This window comes from Megascapheus bottae, chromosome 3, assembly GCF_031878675.1.
Source record: "Megascapheus bottae isolate mThoBot1 chromosome 3, mThoBot2.hap1, whole genome shotgun sequence".
NCBI lineage: Eukaryota > Metazoa > Chordata > Mammalia > Rodentia > Geomyidae > Megascapheus > Megascapheus bottae.
Window position 1 is genome coordinate 60,227,253 of NC_143511.1, and position 17,743 is coordinate 60,244,995.

General features: G+C 36.4%; 1 protein-coding gene across 1 annotated transcript in view; it reads left to right on the top strand.

Moving 5' to 3' along the window:
- Nucleotides 1-17,743, top strand: part of Reck (reversion inducing cysteine rich protein with kazal motifs) — a 66,589-nt gene that overhangs the window by 11,380 nt on the left and 37,466 nt on the right. The window contains exons 2-6 of the mRNA XM_090330246.1: nt 2,762-2,820; nt 6,310-6,384; nt 7,220-7,256; nt 10,427-10,512; nt 12,388-12,435. Coding sequence (XP_090186372.1) covers nt 2,762-2,820; nt 6,310-6,384; nt 7,220-7,256; nt 10,427-10,512; nt 12,388-12,435 — 305 coding nt within the window. The remainder of the gene's footprint in view (nt 1-2,761; nt 2,821-6,309; nt 6,385-7,219; nt 7,257-10,426; nt 10,513-12,387; nt 12,436-17,743) is intronic.

Consider the following 17,743-nt stretch of genomic DNA (forward strand, 5'->3'; position numbering starts at 1 on the left):
ATGTTACTGGGAGTTATCTTTGCTGAAAATCGCCTGGATTTTCTGCTCTGATATGACCTCTGTGTTAGGGAATAGTAGAAAGTGCCAACTTCTAGAGCATTTCAAAAGAGCATGTCAATGTCACACAAGTAAACCTTTTTTTTTTTGGCCTCCCTGTGGTTCTCATGAAGCTGAAGTCATGTTAGTCTTAGGAGATGGTAGATTGATATGGCTTTGCAGGGAAATTGGGGTTGCTGAAAGAAAGTCTCATTAGTAATTGGGTCCTTCCTCAAATCAGAGCTTCTTTTTTTTTTTTTTGCTTAACCTCAGGGCCTGAGCACTGTCCTTGGATTTTTCTCAAGGCTAGAACTCTACCACTCGAGCCTCAGCACCACTTCTGGCTTTTTCTAAGTATGTGGTACTAGGGAATCGAACCCGGGTCTTCGTGCATGCTAGGAAGTACTCTACCACTAGGCCAAACTCCCCAGAGCTTCTTAAGAGTAATGCAAATGGGAGCTGAGAGTTTGGCCTAGTGGTAGAGTGCTTTCCTAGCATGCATGAAGACGTGGGTTCTATTCCACAGTACCACATACATAGAGAAAAGCCGGATGTGGTGCTGAGGCTCAAGTGGTAGAGCTCTAGCCTTGAGAAAGCCCAAGGACAGTGCTCAAGCCCTGAGTTCAAGGCCCAGGACTGGCAAACAAAAGAAGAAGAAGAAGAATGCAAAATGTGTGTATGTGTAAACAATATGTATGTATATAACATATATAATATATATATATATATATATAAAGATACTTTTTATTCTCTCCCCACCTTTGTTGAACTCTGGCATAAAGCATGCTCAGCTTGCTTGTTCTACTGAATCCCTACCACTTGAGCCATATATTCAGCGCAAAGTACTTTTTTTTTTTTAATGGGTCATGGGACTTGAACTTGGCCTGAGTGCTGTCCCTGGGTTCTTCAGCTCAAGGCTACCACTCTACCCTAGAGCCAAGCCCCACTCCTGTTTTCTAGAGATTAATTGGAGATAAGAGTCTCAGGCCCTTTTGTGCCCCGGCTGGCTTTGAACCTTGATTCTCAGATCTCAGCCTCCTGAGTAGCTAGGATTACCGATGTGAGCCATTGTGAGTGACCAGCTTAGTACTTCTTTTTTTAAATATAGTGAATTTTTCATATGATCTTCAAAATTTTATAGATAAATATGTAGACCTTCAGAAAACTTTTCCCCATAAGATAAATATTAAAAATCAGTCCTACAAGTCTTTTATGAGACCAAATTGTAATATGTCAGTAATACATAGACTTTGAAATTATTTTATAAAGAACCAATTACAGTTTCAAACTCAAAGCCTTATTTGTAAGATCTAAACAGTATTGCTTTTATTCATTTGTTATTTCTTTCCAATATCTATCAGACTATCGACCAAAAATATCTGCTTTTTCTGAAATTGTTTGGATTTTATTTGGATGGAGGATTGTCACACATATTAGTACATCACATATATATGTTTGTATATAATATGTACATTACATATTATACACATGAAACATGTATATATGAAATATATATAAAATAGCATGCTAAAACCCTTTTGTCCAATTAATGTATACTAATAAAATATAAAACAGTAATAAGCTATGTTTAGATAGAATATGTAATATATATGTTAATATGCAATATAGACATTAATATGCAACACACATATTAATGTATATTATACATGTTATCTGTAATATACATATTAGTGTATAATATGCATATTATATCTAAACATTTTATTACTGTAATGTGTATTATATATTATATCTAAACATTACTATTTTATATTTTATTAATATCTTAAAATGTATGTTACATATTAACATGTATATTATATATTGTATCTAAACATATTACTGCTTTATATTTTATTAGTGTACATTAATTGGACAAAAGGGTTTTAGCATGCTATTTTGTATATGTTTCATATATATGTATATATATATGTGTGTGTGTGTCCTCCTTAATTGCTTTGCCTTTTATACCTTTATTTTTATTTTGTACATGTTGTGATGAGAGCTTGAACTCAGAACTTCCACCCTTACTTGCATTTTTCACTAAAGGCTGACAATCTATCACTTGGGCCACATCTCCATTTCTGGCTTTTTGCTAGTTAATTGGAGATAAAGAGTTTCACAAATTTGTCTGCCAAGTTTGGCTTTGAACCATGATTTTCAGATCTCAGCTTCCTGAGTAGCTAGGATTACAAGCATGAGCCATTGGTGCCTGGGTTTGATTTGGATCTTTAGACTTTTTTTTTCTTTACCTAATTTTTGATTTCTGACTATATTGGAACTTAAATCCAAATCTCAAATTCACTGCTCTCTAAATAAAAATCAATATTTTTTAGCCATGTGACTTTGTAGTATAGATATAATAATAGAATGTAATTTATAAGGCAGCTATAAGGATTGAATAAAATAGTGCATAAAATAAGTTTAATGTAAAATTTTGACACATTGAAAGAATACAGTAACTAATGCTATTACATTATAGTTTCCCTTGTTAGACTACATGCTTCTGTAGAGCAGTATCAGCTAGGTGTGGTAATTCATGTCTGTAATCCCAGCACGAGGGAGGTAGAGACAGGCTTTGAGGATCATGAGTTCAAGACCAGCTTGGGCTACATAGCAAGACCTTGTCACCAAAAAAGAAACTATTGAACAAATGGTTGGTGTACTCCTCTGATAATCATATTGTTTATTTCACAGAGGAACATGTTTATTTTTTTCTCCTTAGGTGCATTATGTTGTAGTCATTCAAAGGATAACCAAATGTGCCGTGATGTATGTGAACAGGTGAGTTTGGCAGTAAATGTGAGAGCTATCAGTTATGTAATATCTTGTTAAGTTTAATTGTTGCGGAAAAAAATCTGTTGGAGAGCATCTTAACCATGGGCTCACAGTCCACATCAGCAATGATAGGACAGGAAGCACTGAGAAGGAACACAGTAACTTAAGGATTCCTGACAAAAATGTGTGACCTAGAGTTGGGTGCAGTGGATCACACCTGTTATTCTAGCTATTCAGGAGGCTAAGACCCAAGGATCGAAGTTCAAAGTCAGCCCCGGCACTAAAGTCCATGAGACACTTATCTCCAATTAACCACCAGAAAACCTGAAGTGGCACTGTGGCTCAAGGAGTAAGGTGGTAGCCTTGAGCTGAAGTGCTCAGGGACAACACCCAGGCCCAGAGTTCAACTCCCAAGACCAAAAAAAAAAAAAAAGTGTGACCTGAATCATGAAAAAGTCAACTCAGCCTAAGAGATATTCCTCCAAACATAGAGGCATGACAGCTAAATGCAATGCATGATCCTGAATTGTATCCTAGGATGAAAAATAAAATTGCCCTAAAGGACATTATTGCAATAAACTGGTAAATGTGAATATAGAGTAGATATTGATAATATTTTGCCAGTCCATATTTTGGTCCTGAATTATATTGAAGTCAGATATGACATTGTCATTTTTCTCACAGACTTTCTTTTTATTTTTTGCCAGTCTTAGGCCTTGAACTCAGGGCCTGGTCACTGTCCTTGGGCTTTCTCAAGGCTAAAGCTCTACCACTTGAGTCACAGCACAATTTCTAGCTTTTTTCTATGTATATGGTACCAAGGAATCGAACCCAGGTCTTTGTGCATGCTAGGCAAGCACTCTACCACTAGGCTAAACTCCTGGCCTGACATTGTCATTTTTCTAAAGAAATATATACTAGGATTTGGGAACAACTGTTCATAATATCTATAATGAATTAGGAAATAATTGGTCAAAATGATAGTAATTTATGTATTACAAAGAAAGTTAAAAGCAATTTTGAACTATTAATAATATGTGAATTATGTTAAATAAATACTGTAGGCATATTCATTGTGCTACTGTTTTTAGAGATTTGAATTTCCTGGTTGAGACTTTTTGAAACAAATTCTGGTGAAATAAAATCTAGTCTTAAAGTTCTACTTTTCTTTCATCACCTTGTTATTTCGTCTTAGCATGTGAGAAAAATGGTAATCATTATCTTTCTCTTAAGTTGTAAACAGTGTATTTGTTCCTTTCTTAAGCCAACCCCTTTAAAGAGGTAATGTCATTTGCATTTTATAGATAAAATATAAAAAGTTAAATGACTTGCCAAGTCCCCATGCTAGTGATGAAGATTGGGAACTCAGATCTGAATATGTCTGATTGTATTGTGTATGCTGTTTATTACCCACTAGGATATAATTGCCTCATTGAGGGCCAATTAGTTGCCCATTTATTCAAAGTATACAAGTTATTATCTCAGTTCCATGCCCTTTCCATTGTTTTTATGTCTTTCAGGTGTTCATAGGTTTTTGCTTTTTTGTTTGTCTTTGTTGTTTTTGAAAAAAAGATAGAGTTGAAATATGAGTGCGTGAGCTTAGAAGCATACTTCTTCCTATTCCACTACCAGTGACACATATTTCTCTTTTTCATTTCTTTCTTTATCTTGGATTGTTGTCTTTCTTTTACTCATTTCTTTTTCCTTTCTAATAGAACATTACCACTATACTCAAAGATAGAAAAGTAGAATATATATATATATATTCAACTTCAACATTATCATGGCTATCTTGTTTAATTGATAACTCCTGTACTATTTCCATAAACCCCCCCTTTGTTTGTTTTGGTAAGTCTTCCCCATAAATGGTATTGTATCTAGTTGTCTCTTTCTATGATATTACATTAACCATGATTGTTGATAATTACTTAAATATACTAATTTACTAGTGAGTCACAGAAGGTAATATTCCAGCTCATTTTGTTTCTTAATTATAGATAGTAGTTTTGGAGGGAAAATGACTACTAAATAAACTAACTGGAGCTAAATCCTTTTTCATTATCCTTAGCATTCATGGATTTTACAGTCTCAACTATGCAGGTAACCATGAAGATCTATCTGATATATACTATAATTTATAGTCTACTGGTATACCAGATTATAATAGCATTAATTAAATTCTGGTATGACAGCTATTTAGCCTGATTTTAAAACAAAAAAAACAGATTGTAACCTTGTCAGCTCCTCAGCTTCTGTATTAAAAGGTATCTTTGTTGATGTAAAAAATCAATGTTAATAAATTCTTTAATTTAAAAAAAGGTGTCTTTGAAGCCAGGCACCAGTAGCCCATGCCAGTAATCCTAGCTATATAGGACACGGATACTGGGCGGACAAATCCAAGAGACTCTTATCCACAGTTAACTAGCAAATAGCAGAAAGTGGAGGTATGTCTCAAGTAGGTAGAGAGTTGGCCTTGAATGAAAAAGAACAGGAGGCTCTGGCTTCAAACCCTGGTACTGGTGCATGCATGTGGGTGTGTTTGTGTGTGCACACACATATACATGAGCCAAAAACTGTTTTAGTCTCTATTTCATAGCATTTTATGGTAAACGTGTGCCACAGAGCAATTTGAAATTTTCATTTTTACCATTATTACCAGTATGACGTGTTTTTTTTTAAAAAGTCACTATTTTAAAAAGCAATTTATAGAAAAAATTAGAATAAAATTACCTTTTTTCCTTCCTTTTTCTTTGTCTTTTGCCAGTCCTGGGCTTGAGCTCAGGGCTTGAGCACTGTCCTTGTACTTTCTCAAGGCTAGAGGAGCTCTACCACCTCAGCACCACTTCTGGCTTTTTTCTATGTTTGTGGTACTGAGGAATCAAATCCAGGTCTTTGTGCATGCTAGGCAAGCACTCTACCACTAGGCCAAACTCCCGGCCCTCCTTTCTTTTCTGATACCTTCTTTCTCAATCTCTGTCTTTCTACCCCTACCCTCAACAAGTTAGTAACCTACTTTTCGCTACCTTGAGTTGATAGGAAAGCCTAGATTTTCTGCTTTTAGACTTTATTTCCCATACTCACCAACCTTTTAAGTAATGTTACTTCACCTTAATTTTGGTCATTGCAGAAATCTACTTAAAAACAGTTTCAGAGAAAAAGCCAAGCACAGTGACTCATGCCTACAATCCTAGCTACTCAAGAGAATGAGATCTGAGGATCTGAAGTTCATAGTCAGCCTGGGTACTAAAGTCCTGTAGACTCTTATCTCCAATTAACCACTAGAAAACCAGAAGTGGTGCTGTGGCTCAAGGGGAGGGGTGATAGCTTTGAGCTGAAAAGGTCAGGGACAGCTCCTAGGCCCAGAGTTCAAGCCCCAGGACTGACAAAAATAATAATAATAATAATTTCAGAGATCTGATAAATCTAGAAAATGATAAAATTTTACCCTTTTTTACATAGAAAAAAATGCCACAAAACTTTGTTTTTCCCAAATAGATTTTTTCCTCAAAAAGTGAATCCCGGCTAAAACATCTGCTACAGCGAGCCCCAGATTATTGTCCAGAGACAATGGTGAGTCTTATAACTGCAGATTTTTATCTAAATGAAATCAGCTAATGAGTCATTTGAGGATCTAGCAAAACTTTAAATGTGATTGAAATATATGGGTAGAGTACAAGGTTAAGTTGAAGTAGGCCTTTTTTAATCTTATAAACTACAAGGTAGAATATTATCTGTCATCTTTTATTATCCTATTTTAGGATGTAGGTCTGAAAACAATCTCAAATATAAATGTATTCCAGTCTTTCTATTTTATTATAGTATTTTATCTATAATTTAGAATTTTATTTGTATTTTCACTAATTTTATGAAAACTGTAGTAACTGGATCTTATATTTATTTAGATTTTGAATAATTGAATTTGGGATAAGGGAAAATATATGACTTATTATTCCTATTTTTCCATTTTTGACATACTATATATAAAATATTATTTATGCATTTGAGTCAGGTAACTGATGGTTATCTCCAGTGTTTGAGTTGTCTTCAGCATTTGGAGTGCTCCAAAGTCAGACCAAGAACGCCTGAGCTTGTATGAAAGAACCTTTTAGATATGGTGGAAGGAGGAAAAAATCAATAGTTAGACAGTTCAGACTGACATATTTTCCTTAAGTCACTCTACAGACTCTTTTGTCTCTGTGTTTGGAAATGTGATTTGTAGGGAAAATAGGAAGTTTGTTTCTCAGAATTTTTTCTTTTCTGAATGAGAAGCATACTTCTTTAGCTCTAGAACATAGACTATATAGACGTAGTCATGATCAAATTATTGTTATATAATTCTTATGGATATTGCCGCATATAGGAACTAGTAATCTACATAAACGCTTATTGGTGATTACTATTTCAGGTGGAAATTTGGAGTTGTATGAATTCATCTTTGCCAGGTAAGCAATAGAAGTATAACATTTAACGTTTTAATTTAAGAAATTTTGATGAATGTAAAATCTGCATCCCATAATCTAATGTTCACTGGAGTTTTTATCTTCTTCCAGCACCTAAATTTTCGCATGTCTAATTTATTCTTGTCTATTCAGTCCTCAACATGTTGACTTCTATGATTCTAAACTCAATATTTGGAGTGTTACTAGAATCTCTTGATTCCCGGAGCTTATGTCTTTTTCACAGTATTTATTCTCTGATTTCTCTCTAGCATTTGATTTTTTGGTAGGGAGGGGTGTGTGGGAGCCAGTACTTTGAACTCAGGGACACACATTCTCTCAGGCTGCTTGCCCAGCTGGTATTCTACCACTTGAACCATACCTCTAGCCTGTTTTTTGCTTGTTATTTGGGAGAGGGAATCTTTTGGACTTTTCTGCCCAAGGTAGCTTCAAACTATAGTCCTCTGGATCTTATCCTCTTGGGTACCTGGGATTATAGGTGTTAGTGACCAGAGCCATGTGCTCTAGTCAAGATCAAGTGTTGCCAGGCACAGTGGCTCACGCCTGTAATCCTAGCTACTCAGGAGGCTGAGATCTGAGGATCAAGATTAAAGCCAGCCTGGGCACAAAAGGACCTGAGACTCTTACCTCCAACTAACCTCTAGAAAATGGAAAGTAGGGCTTGGCTCAAGGGTAGGGCGCCTTGAGCTAAAGGGACAATGGCCAGGCCCAGGGGTAGAACGGCAACCTTGAGCTGAAGAGCTCAGGGACAGCACCCAGGCCCAGAGTTCAAACCCCATGACCCACAAAAAATAAAAATAAAAGCCAGACTCCCTAGTCTAGTATTTACCATCTTCTGTAATTGAAGCCTATTTTCTAGTCTTGGCTAAAACCAATGTCATGAACAAAGCAGTACATAACACACACACACACACACACACCAATGTTCTTCCTAAACTGTAATCTCTTATGTGACAAGTCATATTTATCTATTTTATAATGATATCTCATAGACCATCTAATACCATACCTTGTATGTGGTGGGGTCCCAATAAATAAAAATACTTGTTGCATAATTTATATGCTACTGGATTTTGCATTAGGTATAACAGAGTTTATGACCTTCATGGATCCTATTTATAATTCTTCTAATGAGTGAAAGATTTTTTTTTTCGGTTGTGGGACTTGAACTCTGGGCTTGAGTGCTGTCCCTGAGCTCTCCAATTCAAGGCTACTGCCCTACCCCCTTGAGCCACAGCACCACTTCCAGAGTGAAAGAGTCTGAACAGCAAGTATTAAAAGAATATGCTAAGCAATGGGACTAGATCAGAATCTATTGCCTTTGAACCCCTAAAACACAAATAAAAAAGATTTTAGTCAACTTTGAGAATAACTTATATTTTGAAAGTTTTGTTTATGGATGAACTATTTATTTCCTTTTGTTCTGTTTTTTTTTTTTAGTAGAAGACTTCCATTTGTTGTATTGCTACTAGTTTCATTTGGACAACTATTTTACTTTTTGCCTTGAATCTGACATTTTTAACATAAATAATAATACAACTTAACGTAAATTTGCAGATCTATATTATTACATGGAAGTAGCATAATATTTATTAAAGGGAGGGTTTAGAGTGTCCTACATGCATGTCTTTTCTCCTTTCATGATTATCTCTTGTATCTCATTTTATAGTAGGAGTCACTCACTGAGGTTTATTATTTCAAAGGGAACTAAAACAAATTAAAGTCTTAATAATTTTGGGGGGGCTTGAACTCTGGGCCTGGGTATTGTTCCTGATATGAGCTCTTCAGCTCAAAGCTACTGCCTACCCATTGGCCGGGGCATTGTCCCTGAGCTCTTCAGCTAAGGCTACCACCCTTCCCCTGGAGCCACAGCCCCACTTCTCATTTTTTAGCGATTAATTGGAGATAAGAGTCTCACTGGATTTTAGTCTTCAAATCCAGTCTGGATTTGAACCCAGATCCTCAGATCTTAGCCTCCTGAATTGCTAGAATTACAGGGGTGAGCCACCAGGCCCGGCAAAAAGTCTTAATAATTTTATTGTCTTTTGATTCCATGATAATTTGCTAGGGTAAGTTGTATTAATTGCCCCAAATAATATATAGTCATTTTGCCCCCTGATTAAATGTGCCCATTAAAAGCTAAGCTTGGTATATAGAAGCAATTCATACGTGTTTTCTAAGTATCAGTTTCAAACAGAATCATGAGTTTTTTATGGTCTCCTATGAATTTATTATATTGGATATAAAATACTTTGCTTTTATTTGCTTGTTAAGTTAAATTAGAGCCTTGTGTGAGTAAGTCTAAATATTAAACAGAACCTTCTCCTTTGCTGTGCCTGAGCTATGTATGTCCTCTGATAGAGATGCGGCCTATACAAAGTGAGAATAACTTAGAGAGTTTAGGATAAATAGAAAAGAAAAAAAAAAAGACCTGATGTATATATGTTTATTTAGTTATTTGAATTAGGATAGGGAAGGGGGGAAAACAAGAAGAGGGGCAGGGATGGGGGCAGGGAAATGGGGACCAAAACATGAGAAAGGGTATCCATGTTTGTGAAGTAATGCACCTTCTATCTGGTAACCCTTCTATTAATTACAATAAAAATATATGAAAAAAGACCCGATAATTATATTGTGTATGAGAGAAGACTAATAATAGCACTGGGAGTAAGGGTGAAGAAAAATAATTTTGAAGCTGGGCATGGTGTCTCACGCCCGTAATCCTAGCTACTCAGGAGACTGAGATCTGAGGATTGCAGTTCAAAGCCAGCTTGAGTTGGGCACAGTGGCTCACGCATGTAATCCTAGCTACTCAAGAGGCTGAGATCTGAGGACCGAGGTTCAAATCTGGATTTGAACACTAAAATCTGAGACTCTTTATCTCTAATTAACCACTAGAAAACTGGAAGTGGTGCCATGGCTCAAGGGGTAGGGTGGTAGCCTTGAGCTGAAGAGCTCAGGGACAGTACTCAGGCCCAGAGTTCAAGTCCCACAACTGACAGAAAAAAAGAAAAACAATTAATTTTGAGCCCCTGATATTTGAGCTAGTTTCCTATGGACACCTGCTTTGACCTTTGGCAGTATACATGAAACAGTTTGGTGTACTGTTTGTCTTTGTCTCTACTTATGAGCATTGTGAACATTTTGTTTTTAAGGTGTATTTAAGAAGTCTGATGGCTGGGTTGGCTTAGGCTGCTGTGAACTGGCCATTGCTTTGGAGTGTCGACAGGCATGTAAGCAGGTAACACCTTACAATCAGACTTGTAAGCATCATGGAATGCAGTTTGGAGTTAATGGTGCATGTGTTTTGGACCTTAGTTCCTTCATAGCTTTGGAGAGATAACATACAAAACAGAACTCCTTTTTCACTTGCTCCTTTTTCAGTTTTTTAGTTTTGTCTTATTCTTTCTTACTTGTCCTCTCTGCTATACCAAGAAAAGACTTTTTTTTTTCTTTTTAGAATCAGGGCCTTACTACTTTGTCATCCTGACAGTGCTGAGTAACTCCAAAGGGCCATGTAAATTTAAGGTATGCTTGGAGGACCACAGTTTAACCAGTTAACTTACTTTTTTTTCATCTTCCTTTTCTCTTGCATCATGGCTTTAACCTTACCCTGTCTCTTCTACCATCCCTTCTCTACTTCCTAAGAGTGACTCCTACAGTAATAGAATCTGTCTTTGATCCAATTCATATTAGGCCCCAGAATTCTCTACTGCTTACTTCCATAATGGCTCCTCAGAATAGGGAAACTTGATTCCTGACTTCTCTACTCCATGTAGTGGGTGTAGACGTAATTGAGAAACTGGTTGTTTAAATGGACCAGAACCCTCAGCTGGGAAGCCTTCTCTGATCTTCTAGAGACTGGTCTCTGGAGTTATGAGATATGGTGTTACCTTCACTTTTCCACACAACTCTGTATTGATAGTCTGGGCAATACTCTTTGGGCAGCATATGGCCTAGCTGTGTATTGTTCTCTTCCGGATATTAAGGTAAAACATAGTTATACAGTATTTGAATTATAATGGGTCTGATGGCACATAGACAGTTGTTGACACATTCTGCTTCTTGCCCTCCCTATCTTCATCACTATCTTTTTTTTTTTTTTTTTTTTTTTTTGCCAGTCCTGGGCTTGGGCTCAGGGCCTGAGCACTGTCCTTGGACTTTATCTCAAGGCTAGAGCTCTACCACTTGAGACTCAGCACCACTTCTGGCTTTTTGCTATGTATGTGGTACCAAGGAATCGAACCCAGGTTTTCGTGCATGCTAGGCGAGCACTCTACCACTAGGCCAAACTCCCGGCCCTCTTCATCACTATCTTGTGCTAAGTTGCTTGACCCTAGGTGACAGAATAAGAGGAAATAAACATGGGACTGGAGTGCATGGCTCTGGAACTATGTGTCTTAAATGGAGACTGATGTCATATGAATAAACAACTGTCTCTCAACAGATTTATTTTGGCTTGTTTGAACTACATATTTAACTGTGATAAATAACTTGCTATTTCTTTGATCTCCAGTTGCTATCTGTAGAGGGGAATAATATCTTCATCATAAACTTGAGAGAATTGTATAGAAGTAACTTTTGTAATTGCTTGCCATGATACCCCTTTCTTCTTTAGTTGCCCTCTCTGTTAATATATGATACTTTCCAGGAAATTGGCTGAATAGGTTCAGTATAAATCTTCAAATATGAAGGGTTAAAGAAAAAGCAAAATATGAGTGCCCTGGCAGAGCTTCACAAGAAAATTTGTTGTGGCAGAACTTCACAAGAAAATTCACCAGAGTGGAATTCAGTCTAAAATAAAGTCTTCTGATTTACATTTCCTTCAAAGTCATCTAGTTTCCAAAATAACAAAAGAACCATGTTATTATGTGAGATTAAAACCATGAAAGTTAGAATGAAGCTCTAGCATATTGGATAAATCCTAGGATGAAGTTTGTTTTAAAGACATTGAGTGAAATTTGTTTTAGGAACTTTTAAATATTTGAGCAAAAGGTTTTCTTTGATGAAATAAAGACTATTACACCAGCAATTAACATATACTGATTTGTATCCTTTTTTGGCCTATGCTAGATAACATGTGTAACCAATTAATTAAGATTTTGTTGGCTTTTAGGCATCTTCAAAGAATGATATTTCTAAAATTTGCAGAAAAGAATACGAGGTAAGCATTTTATGTAGCAAGTTTGAATGGACTATCTATTTAGCTATTATCAGAATTAAAATCACTTAAATTTGTGTGTGTGTGTGTGTGTGTGTGTGTGTGTGCATGCTGGCTTGCTTGAATGTGTGTGCGCACACTTGTGCCAGTACTGGGACTTGAACTGAAGGTGTAGGCACCAACTTTTTGGCTGAAAGCTTATGCTCTACTACTTGAACCACAGTTCTGTATTCAGCTTTTTGGTGGCAAATTGGAGATAAGAGTCTCACAGATTTTCCTCCCCACGCTAACTTTGAACTGTGATCTTCAGATCTCAGTCTCAGTGTTTGAAATATCATCATTAAGAAATAAGAGTTTCAGATTTAATATAATCTCCATGACTTAGTAATTTTTGTGGTTGTTGTTGGCCTTGGGGCTTGAACTCAGGTCCTTAGAGTCAATAGCACCCAGCTACAATCACTTCAGTATTAACTGAGTTTATTTTTATATAAGTTGCCTTTTAACCTTGCAGAAAATTTAGCTTTAACAAAAATGTCATTTATTTTGTTTGGAAATATTTTGGCTCTAATTAATTTAAATTGAAATGAACTTAATTTTAAAGAAATGCCTAGATTTTACATGTAAAGGGTTTGTCATAGTTTTGTAGCAAAGCAACTGATTATTTTTTGTTGTTCCTTGGGCATTGCTTCTTAGCTTTTCTGCTCAAGGCTAGCACTCTATCATTTTGATCCACAACACCACTTCCAGTTTTTGAGTGGTTAATTAGAGATAAGAGTCTCACAGGGAATTTTTTGCCTGGGCTGGCTTTGAACCAAGATCCTTAGAGCTCAGCCTCCTGAGAGGCTAGGATTACAGACGTGAGCCACCATCACCTGGCAGTATTTTTATTTTCCCAAATGTAACAACTTAGCCAAGTCTGATGTTACTATAGCTATGTGATTTTATTATCCGTTCTCCTTTCCCTTCCTTTCCCTTCCCTAGCCTGCCCTTTGTGGGCTAATTTGTTCTTTTCTGGAACCCCATTATTACATGTGACTGCTTTTTGTAGTGTAAAGCAATTAGGAGAGTTAAACATACATGCTACATTCATAATTTTTATATTTAAACATTGAGATTTCCATTGCTTTTAATAGTCTGTGTTCTCTTAGAAAAAAAGCCTAGAGTTGCTTAGTTGCTTCTAGATTACAATTTCTAATCTTTGTTTCTTAAAGCCTATAATTATATCTCTTGATTAACATTTTAAACTGTAGAGTTATTTATTTTTGTTCCTTTGTACAAGTTGCTAAATTCTGTCTGTTCTTCTGAGGATAAATTTCCAAATTAACTGCAGCTGTCCTCTGTTCTTATTAAAAACCTTGCTACAAAAAAACCCAAAACCAAACCAAAATACCCCAAAAACAACAAACCAAAAAAAAAAAAAAAACGAGCCTATGGTGTCTTTCCTTTTTTTTCTTTTCTTTTTCTTGTCTTCTACCTTTTAAATGACTAATTTTAGTTTCTCTTGAGAAGAGTGACCGACAATTCCTTATTCCACACAATATCTGACACTATCTGTCTTCTGTAGTCTGTCCTCCATTATTTTAGTGTGCTTCCTTCTCTTGTCTGGATACTACATTGCCCTAAGAAGGCTGCCAATATGTGTTGATGAAGGACGGGACAGGAAGGTAAGAGAGTTAAACGCTGTCCTATGATAGAATAAGAACAGTTTCTTTCCCCAGTCTATCCAATCATTGGTTTTTTTTGCCAGTCATGGGCTTGAACTCAGGGCCTGAGCGCTGTCCTTGGACTTTCTCAAGGCTAGAGCTCTACCACTTGAGCTGCAGCACCACTTCCGGCTTTTTTTCTATGTATGTGGTGCCAAGGAATTGAACCCAGGTCTTCGTGCATGCTAGGCAAGCACTCTACCACTAGGCCAAACTCCCGGCCCTCCAATCATTTTTTTTAAGTGTACATGATAAGTATTTTTTTATTTTTATGTTAAAAACTGACCCTACAAATTATTCAAGATAATTAAAGACTTAGTTTGATTTTCTTATACATTATTTAGAAATAAAGAGAGGTGACAGCATTTTTTTTTTCTTTTTTGTCGGTTGTGGGACTTGAACTCTGAGTCTGGGTGTTGTCCATGACAACAAGTTATGAAGAAAAAAAATGGTACTTCATTGTAAACCCCAAACAAGTTAGTGTTGTAGTTTAGAAATAATGCCTATTTTCTATGAAATGAATGGAGCAAGTTTATTATAACCTAGTTTCTTGTTTTTAATTTTTTTTTTATTTTTTGCCAGTCCTGGGTTTGAGCTCAGGGCCCGAGTGCTGTGCTTGGACTTTCTCAAGGCTAGAGCTCTACCACTTGAGCCTCAGTACCACTTCCGGCTTTTTTGTATGTACGTGGTACCAAGGAATCGAACCCGGGTCTTCGTGCATGCTAGGCAAGCACTTTAACCACTAGGCCAAACTCCTGGCCCCTAGTTTCTTTTAACTGCTGATTATTTACTAGTGTGAAAATAATTTATAAACTAAATTTTTAGTTTTTTTTTTTTTCCCTTAGCCCTGGAGTGCTCTCTGGCTGAACTTAGATGTTTAGGCCATCCTTTAGGCATACAATTTTAGGGGTAGCATTTATCCTGAATGATAGTTTGTATAGTCTGATTAGAGATTCAGAGAGTGGGTAATTATATTTGGAAAACTGCTGCAGGGTTCCTTTTTGAGGGAATTTCCTAAGATAATTTACTTAAATGAATGAAATTAAAAATTGTAGTTCATTTCAATTTTGCTGTATTCTAACCAACGAAGGATAAACCAGTTTAGTGTAAATCATTGTTACATTAGATTTTGTAGTGATTTCTTCCTTTTGTACATTGATAATATTTATTACCATGGAGAGACAGTTTTATGTCAGAAAAAGCACAACTTTTGGAGTCAGACTGGTTAGAGTTCTAGTTAAACTGCTTATCGCTTAACTTCAAGTAGTACATTATATCTAATTGAATTTAAGGTAATTAAAATATATACTGCAATACACAAGGGCTCAGGGAAATCAAAGCAAGCAGTTCAGAGTTATCAGGGAAATTTTTATAAAAAGAGCAATACCTGAAAGGACTGGCATCATTTGGTTAAGAGTGTGAATCAAAGGCATGTTAATAACAATGGTTTATTTAGAGGACAGAGAGAATATAGGCCTGCTTTTTACTGTGTGCTTGGGTGGGCAAGTGGGATCAGACACTGAAAAGTTGACATTTTGGAGTTTGACCCATTATTAAATGGGTTGAACTTTCGATGATACATATATACATATCATCTCCAATATTTTAGAAAGTTTAAATTCCCAGTGTGTGCAGACAAAATGATGTTATACCTGCTAAACCTCTCTAGCTTCCTAGCTTAGCTAAAAAGAGATACGGCTCAGCACTAGAATGATAGCAATACAGTCAAATATTCAAAAATAAGTCAGAGATTTGAAGGCAGAGTATGTTAGGATGTACTAAACGAAGGAAATGACATTTCAGAAGACAGAATAGCAATTCTTTTAATACTTTAAGATCTTTTAAGCCTGTGTCCTGGCATTGGTTTACTATTTTGCTGGGCATGGACATATCATATAGTTTTTCACTTTTTGGTAATGGGCAAACCTGGTACCTAGAGTAGTCTACCAGGTGAAAACAATTTAAAACACTAGCTTAATTTTTAGAAATTATAGAATGCCCAGAGCTCCATGACAGAATATTTTAGTTGTGTTAGTAACAATTTTGCTTAAAATTCAATTGCTTTGTAAAAAAAAGTCTTCACTGAAACACCTCCTGCTGACTTTCTTTCACAATATTTCATCTTCCTTAATGAAATATCAAATTTCTGAAGAAAGCCAAAAAATAAAAAACAAAAAGAATATAAAGGAAAGTCAAGAGAAAAATCTGTAAAAGAGTACTGGGAGCATGGCCTAGTGGTGGTAGAGTGCTTTCCTAGCATGATTCCTCGGTACCACATACACAGAAAAAGCCAGAAGTGGTGCTGTAATTCACATGGTAGAGCGCTAGCTTTGAGAAAGCCCAAGGACAGTTCCCAAGCCCTGAATTCAAAAGCCAGGACTGGCCAAAAAAAAAAAAAATCTGTAAAAGAAACAAGAAAAATACAAATGTCAGATGTCTGACATTAAAGGATCCTGGGGCCAGGAGTTTGGCGTAGTGATAGTAGAGTGTTTGCCTAGCATGCATCAATACCCGGGTTAAATTTCTCTGTAACACATACATAGAAAAAGCCAGAAGTGGTGCTGTGCCTCAAGTGGTAGAGCTCTAGCCTTGAGAAAGCCCAAGGACAGTGTTCAAGCCCCAAGAGTGGCACAACAAAGGAAAACAAAACAAAATAGTTCCAACCAAAAGTTTATTTCCCATTTCTAATACCACAGCCACCAAGTTCCTAAAGGTGCCAGAGATATTTATGCACATAAGAGTATATATGTATAATAGTCCTTTCCCCTCTGCTTGTACCATATATGGTAGCCTACTATATACTTTATTCTGCCTCTGGATGCTAGTATGTGACATATATTTATATATACTTATAAGGTCTATACAGTGTAGCCTCAGGGAATATCACAATAAAGATTACTTTAATTTTTTTGTAAGTAAACCTTGATTCTAGACTTACTACTAGAAACATAAAAGAAGAAAAACAAAAGGTAGTCTAATAATAAGAGAGAAAGAATGATAGGACCTGCTAGGATTCACTGGGGACATAAAGCTCCTGAGCTTCAGTGTGATTAGATCTGGATTGTGATCATTTTAAGAATATAAGACACCATCTTGTGTAGCAAGGGACAGACAGCTATGCTGTCCTTCACCCTGTCACCTTTTGGCTGCTTTTTTTTTTTTGCCAGTCCTGGGCTTGAGCTCAGGGCCTGAGCACTGTCCTTGGACTTTCTCAAGGCTAGAGCTCTACCACTTGAGCCTCAGCACCACTTCCGGCTTTTTCTAAGTATGTGGTACCAAGAAATCGAACCTGGGTCTTTGTGCATGCTAGGCAAGCACTCTCCCACTAGGCCAAACTCCCGGCCCACCTTTTGACTCTTTAACCCAAAGAATTACATAGGTATCACTCAGAGGCACTTGGTAGCATCTAAATAAATAAATAAAATATCACTTTGCCCTAGTATAGCCTTAGTATGCTTTAGGGAACACTAAGGAAATACCAAGAATTATCAGAGTAAACTAATTAGAAATCTGCAGATGGAGTCTGTAAATGGTAAAATGCTGTATAGTTTACTGTACCAGAGTAGATTTGAGCCGTTACCTGCAGCTGATGAGCTCCAAAAAGAGCG